General features: G+C 52.7%; 1 protein-coding gene across 1 annotated transcript; it reads left to right on the forward strand.

The window, feature by feature from the left end:
• Positions 1-1,416: 1,416 nt before the first annotated feature.
• Positions 1,417-14,185, forward strand: Dusp4 (dual specificity phosphatase 4). The gene is made up of 4 exons (XM_051170064.1): positions 1,417-2,289; positions 11,189-11,334; positions 12,632-12,851; positions 13,142-14,185. Exons 1-4 carry the CDS (start codon positions 1,857-1,859, stop codon positions 13,525-13,527), a joined length of 1,185 nt encoding a protein of 394 aa, XP_051026021.1. The 5' UTR covers positions 1,417-1,856; the 3' UTR covers positions 13,528-14,185.
• Positions 14,186-14,392: the final 207 nt, after the last annotated feature.

Here is a 14,392-nt window from a genome sequence, read left to right on the forward strand (position 1 = left end):
TTCAGAGTGCACGAGAAGCGAGCGGGTTAGAAGGCCTTGGAAATGGGTGGTAGGGGCTGGAGGTGAGCCCGGGAGAGCCGCTCCGCAGAGAACAAAGCAAAAGGGCAAAAGTGGGGAAGGCTGAACTGGGCCGGAACGACCCTGAGGGTTCCGCGGCCTTCCACCCGCGACCTGAAATGGAATATTCGACCTCGCCGCCACCAAGGCCGCGAGCGAACCCCGTAATCGCCTCGTTCGGTGATTAATTATCGTTAACAAGACTTGGCAAGATCTTGGCCGAATAATTTTTGGCTTCTGTAAGGTCCCCACCGCGTGCGCGCACAACCTCCCCTCTTGCCAAAAGCAAGCCCTTGGGAAATTAAATGCCTCTGGGAAAGTGAAACCTGGGTGCGGATGCTACGTGACCTGGAAAGAGGTATGTAGAAATACGAATCGTCTCCGAGCTTATTAAATTTGTTTTTCAAAAGGTCATTCTTCGCAAGGACTCTTTTCAGCGTTTTTCTTCACACCAAATGTGGACTCTTAACAGTTATTTCCTGAGAGGACAGTTCGCCTGAGAGAGCAAGAGGGAGGAGAGGACGTCCCCTAGAGAGGAAAACGTCCGAGTACGCCCCCCATCCCAACCATGGTTAAATAAACACGTTAGGTAGTTTGAGCCGGAGTGCCGCTCACTTCTCCAGCACCGGCACACCATTCCGCTAATTAACGCCCCCCCCCCCCCGGTTGTAAAGTAACAAAACCCTACACCTTTCTTTTGTTACTGGGCTTTGGCGCGGGGGCCTTTCCTTTCATCTTTCAAAGTCGGGGTTTGCCCTCGTTCCACGGGAAGCTGTAAAACTGATATAATAGCTCAGGATGGAAATCGATCTTGGTGATGTATAAGCTAACGTCTGGGGAATCGCATTAAAAACAGAACAGAACCGGCCGGACCCGAAGAGCAAGGTTAAATCCGGCGAGAAAAGATCCGAAGCCCTCTAGGGTGGCAGCCGCACAGGGCTCGGTTCCACTGCGCGGCAGGATGGCGGGGGAGGGGCGCAGAGGTGAAGCCCTCCAAGCTGAAAGCCCAGGCCTCCGTTAGGCCGGCGTCGCCACCCGCCACTATCTTTAAGCCGAACGCCGCGCTCCGGGGCTGAGGACGGATAGGGCGCCGCGCAGCGGCTTCATTCACAAAGTCCCGAAGCTGCCAGCTCGCGAGCGGGTCGGAGGCTGCCTCCTTTTTCCTCTAGGTCTCAGTTTTATGAATGGGCCTTGGCAGCTAGCACCGAGCGCCCTGTTTACTCCTCTCTTTGTGACGTCGAGTTCCCGTGACTGGGTGCGAGGGGGCCGGCGCTCCATTCACGAGCTGGGGTGGGGGCGGGGGCTGGGCGGGGCGCTTGCGCGGGGGAGGGCGGGGCCTGGAGAGGTAGTAATGACTCTTCCCTCCCCCGGGAGAGCCGGCGAGCATTAATAAATCTCTAAACCGGGGAGGAAACTCTGGCTGGGGTAGTGCGCGCAGCTCCGGCTGGCTGTTAGGGGAAACAGCGGCGCCTGAGAAGGTGACGGCAGGAGCAGCCCAGCTAGCAAAACATACTAGAGGCAGCAAACCGAGAGGAGTCCCCTCTTGTAAACACACTCTTCTCCTTAGCCGCTATCTTGCGGGTCGCGCGCCTGCCTGCTTTGGCGCCGGAGAAGGTTCGGACTGCTATGTAACGTCGAGGCTGCGGGAGGAAGAAGAGGTGTAGGGGAGAAGAGCCTGGGGCCAAGTTTGCTGCTACTTCGGCAGGCGCCCTCTTAGCCTTTCCCTGCTCCTTGTAGCTTAGCTGGCCTGAGTGCCCTTGGCTTTCTCCAGCTCCCCAGCTGCTGCGTTTCCCGGCGACATGGTGACGATGGAGGAACTGCGGGAGATGGACTGCAGCGTGCTCAAAAGGCTGATGAACCGAGATGAGAACGGCGGCGGCGCGGGCGGCAGCGGCAGCCACGGCGCCCTGGGGCTGCTGAGCGGCGGCAAGTGCCTGCTGCTAGACTGCAGACCGTTTCTGGCGCACAGCGCGGGCTACATCCGAGGCTCGGTTAACGTGCGCTGCAATACCATAGTGCGGCGGAGGGCCAAGGGCTCGGTGAGTCTGGAGCAGATTCTGCCCGCCGAAGAAGAGGTGCGCGCTCGCCTGCGCTCTGGCCTCTACTCGGCCGTCATCGTCTACGACGAGCGCAGTCCGCGCGCCGAGAGTCTCCGGGAGGACAGCACGGTGTCGCTGGTCGTGCAGGCTCTGCGCCGTAACGCGGAACGTACAGACATCTGCTTGCTTAAAGGTAAACGTGGGCGCCCGGGCGCGAGCTGGAGGGTAGGGGTAAGGTACTTGGCGCTCTGCTGGGCATAGAAAGAAGTACCCGAGTGACTTCGGGCTGCGGGAGTCCCCTTGCGCGTCTTTGTGCGTGTCAGTGTGCACGGTTTTACTGTGGTTTTGAGCCCAAGTCCCAGGGAGGCTGTACTGGCGCGTTTCCCCAGTCACCTGAAATCCGCACGCGTCCTAGAGTTTCCCTGTTTATTGACATGGATGGTTCTGGCCTGGATGCTGGCAGCGGTTCCTCTGCGCAGCCCAGCTTCAAGAGCTGAGAACGCGCTCTTAAAGTCCCACAGGGACAAGAAAGGCCCGTCCCTACGTATAACCCTGAGAACCCTAAAGAGGGGTGAAGGAAGGTGAAAGCTGACATGGGATCTGTCTAAGGAGTTCGTACGCAATCCTGCCTTTGGAGGGTTGCGAATCTGGGGAGCAATATGTATCTTGTCCCCTGCTGCCTCAACTCGGAGCTTTGTTGGGAGGCGGCCAACTCCCTTTGCCCCGGGCTAGGGGAGGCTGGTGTTGTATTGGGGGGGACACTAGGCAGAAACGCGCCTCCTCCTGATAATCCTCGCAGCACAGAATTACCCCCTTTGTTCACACACCATTCTCAACTCTGCTGGCGGCGCGTGCCTGGTTGAGACGAACGCTGGCCGAAATTGGCGACTGGAGAGAAGGTGGCTTGTCAAATTTGGAAGGTAGACGCCCCCCCAAAAGATCTCACTATCCCACACGCTGGAGAAAAAGAGACCGATCGCTCGCCGCACCTGCCAGCCGCGCCAGTGTGCGGGCCTCCGGCTGGGGAGCGGCCGGCGAGCGCGGGAGGGTCGGGCGCCCCCTGCTGCGCTGCGACCCCCCCCCCCCATCTCCGGCCGCCGCATTCCGCGCATTCTTTCGCGTGGTTCGGGTCTTCGTTCCGAACCCGGGAGGTATTTTCGACCTCCCCCTTAGAAAAGCCGCCCATTTTACTGCAGCGGCTCTTCGCCCCCTTGCCTAGACTTTTCTTCTCGGTTACCTGTCCACAGTAAGAAAGTGAGGTGTGGAGCGAAAGCTTTTTTTCCGGTTGCGCTGCGAAAAGCACCGGGAAGCGGCTGGGTGCGGGCGAGCTCAACAGCGGAGGGCTTTGTTCTCCGCAGTTGTTTCCTGACCATTTGACCGGTCAGCTGCCGGGGAAACGCTGCTGTTGACCTGAGGCTGAACTGCTAAGGCGATTTTGCTGACTTTCCTTTGTTTTTTTTTTTGTTGTTTTTTTTGTTTTTTTTTTCCCTCGAGGGCCGCCTTTTGCTCCTCCAACAGAGCCCCTGTCTCTCAGTCTTCCCCCTAAACTGCTTTAGGAGCAACTGCCTGGAAGCCTGGGGCCCCACGCGGTACCCGGAGCCCTGGGTCAGGCGCAGGTCCCGTGTCCTCCTTCGGCGGGGTCCTGCTTGGCTTATTGTTCCAGCTTGCCGGCTCTCCTCGAGTCGAGCCCCCGCGGGTGGGGGAAAGGTAAAGTTGTTTTGGGGTGACAGTCCCATGGGGAGCCCAGGATGTCCTGGGTTCCTCAGCCGTTAGATTAAGAGAGCTGGAGCCCCTGCATTCCAGCCCTGGATTTGGGGAGTACTTTAGATCCACGTGGAGTCGGGGATTGTTTTGTTTTTTTTTCTTGGAAGAAACCCGGAGGGGATCGCCCCGGAACCGCAGCTGCAGGCCTTGATCCCGAGCCCTTTGGCTTCCTTCCGGGGTGCAGGCTCCTGGGCCGACCAGGCGCCTAGGGAGGCAGGCATATTTTTAACTTTAAACCTCATGGCTCCCGGCACTCTACCAGTCCGGAGACCGGGAGACCAGATCAATTCTGAGAGATGCTTCAGGGCAGATCATGACGTAAGACCGGACAGGGCAGGTGGCCTCTGGGCAAAATGACAGTGAGTGGCCAAGTTGGCCTGGCCCTCAGAAAGGCAGCATTTCCTTCTAGCCAAGCTTGATTGATCTCTGCTTTCCAACTCCTTCCCTTACTGGGCTGCGAGAATCACCTCTTCTCTCTCAAAGCCAAAGGCTTCTTCCCAGTCCTGAGGTGGTGCTCATCTAGGCCTGGCCACAGGTCTGGATTGCTTAGTGTGTGTGTGTGTGTGTGTGTGTGTGTGTGTGTGTGTGTGTGTGTGTGTGTGTTTTCAATCTGTTCAGGAACAGCTGTTACCCCACCTTTAACACTACCCCTAGCCAAAAAGTAGTTTAGCAGCCCTTGGAAGCGAAAGCCTAAAATGAAAGCGGGGCGAACTGTTGTCCCTTGTCTTGTAGAGGTGGCAGAATGTCTGCCTGCCTTAGTTTATGTGGATGTGCCGCCTGAGCAGACGACCTAGCCCCCCCCCCCTCCTCGCCAGCTATTGAAAGGCCTTGGTAGAGAGGGCAGTTAGAATGTGTCTGCTCTAGGTCATGGGGACCAAGCAAGCGGCCCCAACCCGGTGCCAGCCTGGAAGCTGTCTTCTTGGTGGGAGAGAGGGAATCATGCCCCTGAAGAGAAGCTTCCTAGCTTTGTTCTTCGGTATTAATGGGGTAATTTGGCTCAGCTGGCGAACCAAAGTGGAGCGAGGAGGGGCAGGCAGATAGTGGACAGGCAGGAAGGGGAGAGATTTGGTGGATGTCCTTCCAGGCTAGGCAGTCGATCAATTTGTTGCCCTCGCCCCTACCCCCATAAATGCCTTTAATCCCAGTCCCCCTCCCCCCTTTTTTTCCTTTTAAAAGAATGACTGGTTCCTTGCATTTTCACAAGCAAGGGTTTAAAAGCAGGAATTAAACTTTGTTAAAGTATCGTTAATCTTGTACAATTGCTACCATTGAGCAAGTGTTGGCAAAAACAGTAACTAAACTCTTACATTTCCCTAAGGCATTTTAGAGACAGTTTCTAAAAAATTTTAAGTTTTTCAGATTTTTCTCAGTTTACGCCTTTCAGGTTGTTAGCTTCGATAAACCTTTGGGTTGGGAGTTTTTAGAATAACCTGGTTTTTATAAGAAGAAAAAAAAAAGTCCTACCCTAATAGAAGTAATTCTTTCATGCCAGCATCCCCAATGTCACAAATTAATCTATTACACACAAAAATGTCAGCTGATGTGGTGGATGCCTGGGATTCCCGCAGCTTGGAGCCTGAGATGACTGGATTACAAATTCTTGACCAGCCTGCTCTCCACAGCCCTTCTTTGAATCATCTTAACTTCCCTCTTGTCTAGAATTTACCTCATGACCTCAGTTCTCATTCAAACCCAAATTGCAAAATTAATTCAGGGGGCTCTTTTGAGCTATTGAGATGACCAGCTAGACAGGCTTCTTTCCCCTCATGGTTAAAACTCACCTGCCCTCAGGTCTTCTGCCTGACCCTGAATTGAGTGGGGGAGGAGTGGGAGGGGGTGCCGTTCAACCGGCACCTCAGCTGGTGCCTGCTTGTCTCTCTTCTTATCTCCTCCAGCTCTCTGGGTGTATAGCTGGGCCTGTGGGGGGTGGGGTGGGAGTGGGGGGGGGTCGATGTAGGGGGGGCCATAGCTCAAACTTACATTGCCTACCTTTTGTACTCAGAGAGAGTTTGTAAATACAACACAATGCCCCATCGAGGAAAAGATTGGGGGTGTTAGAATTATGATAGGTTTTAAGAATCCCTGTGGAGCTGGGCGGTAGTGTCACATGCTTTTAATCCCAGCAATTGGGAGGCAGAGGTAGGCTGATTGCTGTGAGTTCGAGGCCAGCCTGGTCTACAAAGTGAGTCCAGGATAGCCAAGGCTACACAGAGAAACCCTGTCTCAAAACTGGAAGAAAAAAAAAAGACTCCTTGTGGGGTTACAATGAACGGAGGGCAGCACAGCTTTGGCATCAAGTGAATCCATTCATTTATTGATGTTTCCTTTCAACAAAGGTAACCAAAGAAGCAGGAGTGGTGGCTGTGGAGTTTCTCCTGGTCCTTAAGACTATCAGGGCTTCTTACCTTGTAGAAAAAGGTGGTCGGTCATTAAAGAGCCAAGAAATTCCTCTAAATACCTCGAGCCTGGAAAGCTGGGTAGCTGCTTTGCTTGCTGAGAGAGAGGCAGTTCCTGGCGGAGAGGGAATGTGACTGGAAGACAAGTCAGCTACTCTGCAGCAGAAGCCAGCCTGCTGGACACAGCAGATAAAGTGGAAGGACAGGGAGGGACAGCAAGAAAGATCTAGCCCCCACCCCCAACACTGTGTGCCCTTTTAATACAGTCCTCATGTTGTGGTGACCCCCCCCCACCATAAAATTATTTGTTACTTCATAACTAACTTTGATACCTGATGTGGAGGAGATCTGATTTGCCACGCTTAAAAAGGTCCTCCCACCCCCACCCCCGAGAGGGTCGAGGCCCCCAGGTTGAGAATCACTGCCTTAAGGGGTTCAGCCTACTAGCCTAGGAAAGAGCAGGCTGTCCGAATTGTGGGAATTCCAAGGTCAGAAGTCCAGGAAGTAGGCTGAGTCTGAAGACTGCTCTGTTAAAGTGAGGTTTCCCAAAGCAGATGACCTTCAGGCAACATAGACACCCTTTCTGGGCCAGAGCAAGACCCTGGCTTGGGTGGCATTCTCGCCGTTGACTTGACAGCCTCGTTAAGATCCACATCTGTAATCACCGCAGCGACTCCGCTCCAAGAAGCCTGTTGTGAGGGCATTACCAGCACCAACCAGCTTGCCCTTGTAAAGCGGTTCCACTTGTGTTATCTCCACTCCTGCAGGGCCTGGCAGCCAACTAGGGGGGAGAATTTATGGCCAAGAGGCCCTCACCGTCATGGTTTGCACTCTGAAATGCTTTGCTGTGAGTGTAAAAAGAGTCAGAGGAGGAGGGGCGAGGAGCAAACTGCAAGGTGTAGCTGCCCTTCCAGCAAGCCCTGGGAAACCCTGCTTAGATTTTCACTTCTGACTTACAGGCTGAAGGATAATAAGCAAGGGAGATAAGTTCTTTATTCTTTGATATATATATTTTTTCTTTTTTTTTTTCCCTCCCTTTTATTTTGGTTTTTCAAGACAGGGTTTCTTTGTGTAACATCCCTGGCTGTCCTGGAACTCCTTTTACAGGCCAGTCTGGCTTCAGACTCGAGATCTGCCTGCCTCTGCCTCCTGAATGCTGGCATTAAAGGAGTGTGCCACCACACCTGGCTGATTTTTTTTTTTTTTTTGTGCTTGATGGGAATTGAACTGGGGACCTTCAGAAGAACAGATGGTGCTCTTAACCTCTGAGCCATTTCTCCAGCCCACCTGGCTGATTTTTATTTAATTTTTTGTTTTTTGTTTTCTAGTGCTAGGAACCAACCTGCTCTTTTACATGTGCTTATTAATGCAAAAGAAAGAAACGACATTCAATAGGACATAGGAAAAGCCAGTGAAATTCATTGGCATATGTTAAGAAATTTTATTGGGAAGATGCCCAATGCTTTGGAGATGGCCAGACCAACCAGCTGTAAGCATCATGCCTGGCTTCCACTTTTCTTGGACATGTATGTTCAGGAGGTGTAGGGAGAGCCTGGTCCTTTCCTGTATAGTGGGAGTAAGTTTTGGATAAAACTTGGGTGGTCTGCTGGGCGGTGGAGGCCCACGCCTTTAATCTCAGCACTTGGGAGGCAGAGGCAGGCAGATCGCTGAGTTTGAGGCCAACCTGGTCTACAAAGTAAGTCCAGGACAGCCAAGGCTGCACAGAGAAACCCTGTCTCAAAAACGAACCAACCAACCCACCAAACAACAAAACCCTTGGTGGTCTAAAACTGGTTCTTCACTGCAGAGGCTGTGGCCATTATGGTACTAGCACAAAGATGGGCTAGTTAGGAGGGCCTGTGGGGAAAAACGTTTTAAGGCAGCTTTACTTACACACTGTAAGAAATAACACTGTTGGTGGGGGGAAGTGGGGTTCATACCCATAATCCAAGCACTTGGGGACTGGGAAGGCTGAGGCAGGAAGATTGCCATGAGTTTGAGGACAGCCTGGGCTACGTGGTGGGACCCTGCCTCAATAAAACCAGGCCCATTGCTGGGCACGGTGGTGCCCGTCTGTAATCCCAGGGCACTTGGGGAGGCAGAGGCAGGCTAATCTCTGAGTCTGAGGCTAGCCTGGTCTACAAAGCCAAGGCTACACAGAGAAACCCTGAAAAAACAAACAAAGAAAGACCAGACCCATTAAGTTCACACCATGATCATAAGCTGACACATCTAGAAATGCAACACATGCTCCGGCTTCAGTTTGCTGCTTTTAAGCATGGGTCATGCCATTCTCGAATGCTCACCAGAAACGCTTGGGTCTGAAGTCTTACGTAGCCCATCCGGGGATGCCAAGGGTGAAGGGATCATCAGCCAGCGTGAATGTACTGCCGGGGCCCCTGATAAGCCTGGGTTCAAGGTTGTCAGGAGTGAATGCTAGCCCCTGATCTTAACCTATCCCTGCGACCCCAAGTGGCTCCCTTGTCTGCTCCATGCGTGGGTGACCCTGGTTCTCTTCACGCTTTCCCGCCGTGCTGCTTGACACAGGAAATAATACCCCGTTTGAGGACTCTAGTTTTCACTAACCCAGACGCCATCCAGAAGGCTCAACAGCGACACGGACGTGTGAGGCAAGGCCGTGAAGGTTTCTCCTGTGTTGATGACAACTCACCTGTACCTGTCCTTTTGCGCAGCCCCCACTTTGTTCACATAGCAACCAGCTGCAGCTTCCCAAAGCCAGCAAGCTACTCCGAAGCTACCGCTCCCAAGGTTGCCTGTGCCAGGCAACCGAATCAGCTGCCAGGAACCCTGTGCCAGGGGCGATAACCATTTCTTAACCGAGTAGGAGCAGGGGCCTCAGGTCAGAGGATGTAGGGCACACAGCTGATGACTCAGAAGGTCAAGATGTAATCTGTCCGCAGAGCCCGCGCATCCTTCCTGGATCTTCAGGCTGCCTGGGTTCTGTACCTTTTCCATCATTGGAAGACTGGGACCATTTCCTCATGCTCTGGGGCTGACTGGAGGGCCCGGCTTTCTGACCTTGGAATCTGGGCCGCAGCGGGCAGCCGCACACTTTATTTTTTAGGTGAGGCAGGCCGAGCCTGTCTTCTGGGAGGGAACCTCTCGGCCATGAACCGCTGTTAACTTCATTTAAAAAAAAATACTTTGATTGCTAAATGGAAGTTAACAGACAAGGAGATCTTTAAAATTTTGAAGTCTTCCAGAAGTACATAGAGGGAGGTGTTTAGCCAGTCTGCTCTCCCTAATCGAGGCCATGTGACAGACTTTTGGTGACAGACTTTTATTGCTCCTTCATCCCTCAGATTCTCATCTCTACCTTTTTTGGGCTGCTTTGAGAAAAAGAATTTCTAGCTGGGCATGGTGGTGCACACCTTTAATCCCACCACTCAGGAGACAGAGGCAGGCGATCTCTGTGAGTTCGAGGCCAGCCTGGTCTACAAAGTGAGTCCAGGTCAGCCAGGGCTACACAGAGAAATCCTGTCTTGAAAAACAACAACGAGAGAGAGGGAGAGAGAGAGGGAGAAAGGGAGGGAGGGAGGGAGGGGGTGCAGGGAGGGAGGGGGAAATAAAAAATTTCTCATGGGAGGGAGAGAGGGGCCCTGCCCTTGGGTGCTATGGCCACTGAGGCCACAAACACATTCTTAGCTGGCAGCACCAGGCCTGTAGGCTTCCATCTCTGGAGGCTGGTCACTGTGACTCAGCAGGAAGAACTTTGACCACAGAGATATCCTTTTATATCCGGAGGGAGTGAGCAGAGGGCAAGCAATGCCTCCGTCCGGTGTGTGTGTGTGTGTTGGGGGGGGGGTAGAGGGAAGAGGGGGGACGCCCGGTCACTGCTTCTGCTTCTGAAGCCTTGTGATGTGGCCTTGGGATTTCTCCTTTCAAAAGCAGCAGGAAGCAATCATGTAGGGCTGGAACAAAGGGGCCAAGCACCTGACTATAAACTTTTCTTTTCACATGTCCACCCTTTGGTCGTTGATAGCTGGAGGGCACAAGTCCTGAGGTGCCTCTCCAGCAGGGCCACGCACAGGGAAGGAGCTGGCCACCTGCGTCACCACCTCCCATTTTAGCCAGTTGTGTGGGTCCAGCCCTGAGAGTGGCAGATCCCTGACAATGTAGGCTGTACTGAAGTGGTATAGTTTCTGGTCCTGGAGGCCACCAGAAAATGAGAGCCATACAGTTCCTTCCTTCCCCACACCTGCCCTCAAGCCTTTGTGGGACAGCGCCCAGCTGTGCCAGATAACAGGCGCAATCTTTTTGTTACAAAACCCTTCCTTCCACAGAAGATGCGCCGATAATCTTTGCAGGGCTCATCCACACTCAGGTCAGAAAAAAAAAAAATCCTTCCTTGTCTCAACCTGTGTAGCAGGAGCGGTTTGTGTGATGGAAGTCTGTTTACTCTTGTTTATGGCCCTGTTGGTAGAGACTGGAGACTTGAGAAGAGTATTCTTTCTGGTGGGACTGTCATGTCTCGTCCCCCTGCCCCTCCCCACTCCCCCGTCCATTTTTTTCCCACGTCAGAAAGGCTGAATGAAGCTGATGATGGCAGGGCACAACTGGCTGACGGCCTAAGTGCTTATGGCTCCCTTCATTGCATGTGGTACTCTAGAAAAGTCCCTCTGGCATATCCGTGTACATCTTTGTGGATTCTTATCTCAAATTGAAGACTTGTCCATAAAGCTTTTCCAAAGCCCCCAGCCAGCATCCTTCCATGCTTGATTATAGTCCCCTGACCAAGCAAACCTCTCTTCGTGGGTGGGGATGCTCAGTAGCCATCATTTCTAGACCCGCAGCGCCACCTAGTGGTACAGACGGACCCAACAGCTGTCTTTAGCCTAGTGGGATTGTTCTGCCTCCCTTCCTGCTGATGGCTGTCTCTCCACTAACCTGAAGCACCTTTCTCCTTTATAGGTGGCTATGAGAGGTTTTCCTCTGAGTACCCAGAATTCTGCTCCAAAACCAAGGCCCTCGCAGCCATTCCGCCACCTGTGCCCCCCAGCACCACTGAGTCCTTGGACCTGGGCTGCAGCTCCTGTGGGACCCCACTACACGACCAGGTAGGTGTGGTGCCCAGTTCCCTGGCCATAGTTCAGGTGAGGCAATGCTGGAGAATATTGAAGGCCCCCCTCCTTTATTTTTATTTTTTTTAGAGTTCTGTTTTTTCAGGCTTCAAACTTAACTCCTTAATTTGAAAGAATGAACCACGAATACCATGGTGGGATTTTAGGTCAGGTCTATTTATTCCTAGGAATTATTTCTTTCCGCTCTCTCATTATCCCTGGCTTTTTAAAAAAAAAAAAGATACTTCTGGCTCAGGCTCTATTTCATTTTGTTTTTGTTTTGAGACTGGGTCTCCCTTTGTAGCCCAGGCTGGCCTTGACCTTGTTGTCCACGTCAGCTCCCCAGTGCTGGGATTGTAAGTGTGAATGGGCCTGTCTTATAGGGGGCTGGAGGATATAATTCTGGAAAGGATGAGCATCACCTTCGGATAATTGCCTGATATACCAGCAAGTTATAAAATACCAATGGACTGGAGTGCCAGAAATCATGGCTGCTGAACATCCCTCCCCCCCAACAGAGGTTTGCTTGGTCAGGGGTCCATAAAAATCAGCTTGAGAGCCCAGCGGTGGTGGCGCATGCCTTTAATCCCAGCACCCAGGAAGCAGGCAGATCGCTGTGAGTTCAAGGCCAACCTAGTCTACAAAGCGAGTCCAGGACAGCTAAGGCTACACAGAGAGACCCTGTCTCGAAAAACAAAAAACAAACAAAAACAACAACAATTAAAAAAAAAACAGTGTGAGGCACTGCACTTCAAACCCATGCTCACCCACCCTTCATTTCATGGACTGGGGATGACGTTTGAGTCACCATCTCTGTCCCTAAGTCATATCGAGAGTTTAGGACGGTCGTGTCCCATCATACCACGATCTCCTCTCCGTCTGAGATGTCTTCTCTCAGATGTGTTCCTTGTAAACATATCCAACCAAACAGATCCCTAAACCACACGGCAAATGACATACGGCACGCCGCGCAATGATTCCTCAGCAGTGTCAACTCCCAGGGTGCCTCACGGTCCATGTGCTGCTTCGGTTGTCATGGGCACCGCCCAGCCAGCTTCCCTTAAGACCTGGCCATATGTTGCCTCTGCCCGCCGAGTCCCACCGAACCCAAGCCGGAAGGAAGAGCCAGCCAGAAAAGCTCCGCCCATCTGGTTTCAACCCCCAGGCGCTTGGACTCCTTGTTGGATTGTCTTACTGTCCCTAGCTCCAGCATTTCAGTCTCGTCCTGGCTGCTGACACTCATGTTTTTTTTTTTTTCCCTGGGGGCGGGTCTTTTCTGCTATTTTTGTTGCAGGGGGGTCCCGTGGAGATCCTCCCTTTCCTCTACCTCGGCAGCGCTTACCATGCTGCCCGCAGGGACATGCTCGACGCCTTGGGGATCACAGCCCTGCTGAACGTGTCCTCCGATTGCCCCAATCACTTTGAGGGACATTTCCTGTACAAGTGCATCCCGGTAGAAGATAACCACAAGGCTGATATCAGCTCCTGGTTCATGGAAGCCATCGAGTATATTGGTAGGCAGCCTACCCTCCCTCGGGGTGGCGAGGGGAAACCCTGGGGAACTTTGGGTAGTGATTTTAGGCATTATGATGCTCCGCTTGAATTTTCTCCTTGCCATCACCATATATTTGATCAAAGGCAACTGAAGGGGAGGAATTGACTAGCATAGCGGCCCCCTACACTGTCCGTCATCCAGTGTATTTTGTCTTCCCCGATGACTTGGCTTCTGTCACATGCACCTGCTTAGTGGTGGTTCCCGAAGTCCACCAAGGTCCCCCTAATCCTCTCACACTCTCTGGCCCAGATGCAGTGAAGGAGTGCCGAGGGCGAGTGCTGGTCCACTGCCAGGCCGGCATCTCCAGATCAGCCACCATCTGCCTGGCTTACCTCATGATGAAGAAGCGCGTGAGGCTGGAGGAGGCTTTCGAGTTCGTCAAGCAGCGCAGGAGCATCATCTCGCCCAACTTCAGCTTCATGGGGCAGCTGCTGCAGTTCGAGTCTCAGGTGCTCGCCACATCCTGCGCTGCCGAGGCTGCCAGCCCTTCGGGCCCCCTGCGGGAGAGGGGAAAGGCCACTCCCACCCCCACCTCGCAGTTTGTCTTCAGCTTCCCTGTGTCTGTGGGTGTCCACTCGGCCCCCAGTAACCTGCCGTACCTGCACAGTCCCATCACCACTTCCCCCAGCTGTTAGGACCAGTCTCGGAACACCAAGGCCAGCATCAGGGGGACCCCCCTGCCAGGGTTGTGCTAGCCACATGAGGGCAGCAAGTAGGAACTGGCCAGTGGGGGACCAGGTGACCATGCTCTGTCCCCACCCATTTCTCCTTGGCCAATAACAGGGCCAGCTAGAATGGCAATAAGACTTTAAATACACATTAAAAACAAACAAAACACTCCAACGTAGAGCAATAACGTCGGCTGCAGCCAGGGAAGACTTGGTGTATGTGTCGGTTTTTACTTTGCAGGTAGATGTTTACCTCATTTTTTTTTTTTGAAAGCAGTCAAGCTTGAAGTTGTGAAACCCCACAGATCCTGGCAAATGTGCCCAACCAATTTTATTAAGTAGAGAGGGAAAGGAAAGAGGAGAGAATGGGTTTGCCAGAAGTGCCTGGTTCTATGTGCTTGTTCTATTGTTGCATTCGCAGGAATTTTGTTCCAGATCTTCTAGGCCACTTCTAATTAGTCAACAGCTGAATAATTATGCTTAATCAATATTTGAGAACTTCATTAGGATGTATGTGCAGGAGTCCCATGACTTTGGAATGCATTTCTGTTGAGGTCATACAGTAGAGCACAGAAACACACAGGTGTACTGGCAACAAGGAAGTAAGTGGCCAGTCTGGGTTTCTGCCAGTCACCATCTTGCTTTGTTGCTCCCGAGAAGCAGGCAGGGTGACGTGCAAGGAAAACGGTGTATGATTGCACACTTTTACAGCTGGTTCCTGGACCACTGACCCAGCCATGCAAACTTTTCTCGCCTGTGGTCCATGTAGCTGTGGCTAGAGTGTTTTCTTCCAACTTGCCTAGGATGTTGTCTGTGATAAATGCCATCTTTT

This window comes from Acomys russatus, chromosome 27, assembly GCF_903995435.1.
Source record: "Acomys russatus chromosome 27, mAcoRus1.1, whole genome shotgun sequence".
In the NCBI taxonomy this organism is placed as follows: domain Eukaryota; kingdom Metazoa; phylum Chordata; class Mammalia; order Rodentia; family Muridae; genus Acomys; species Acomys russatus.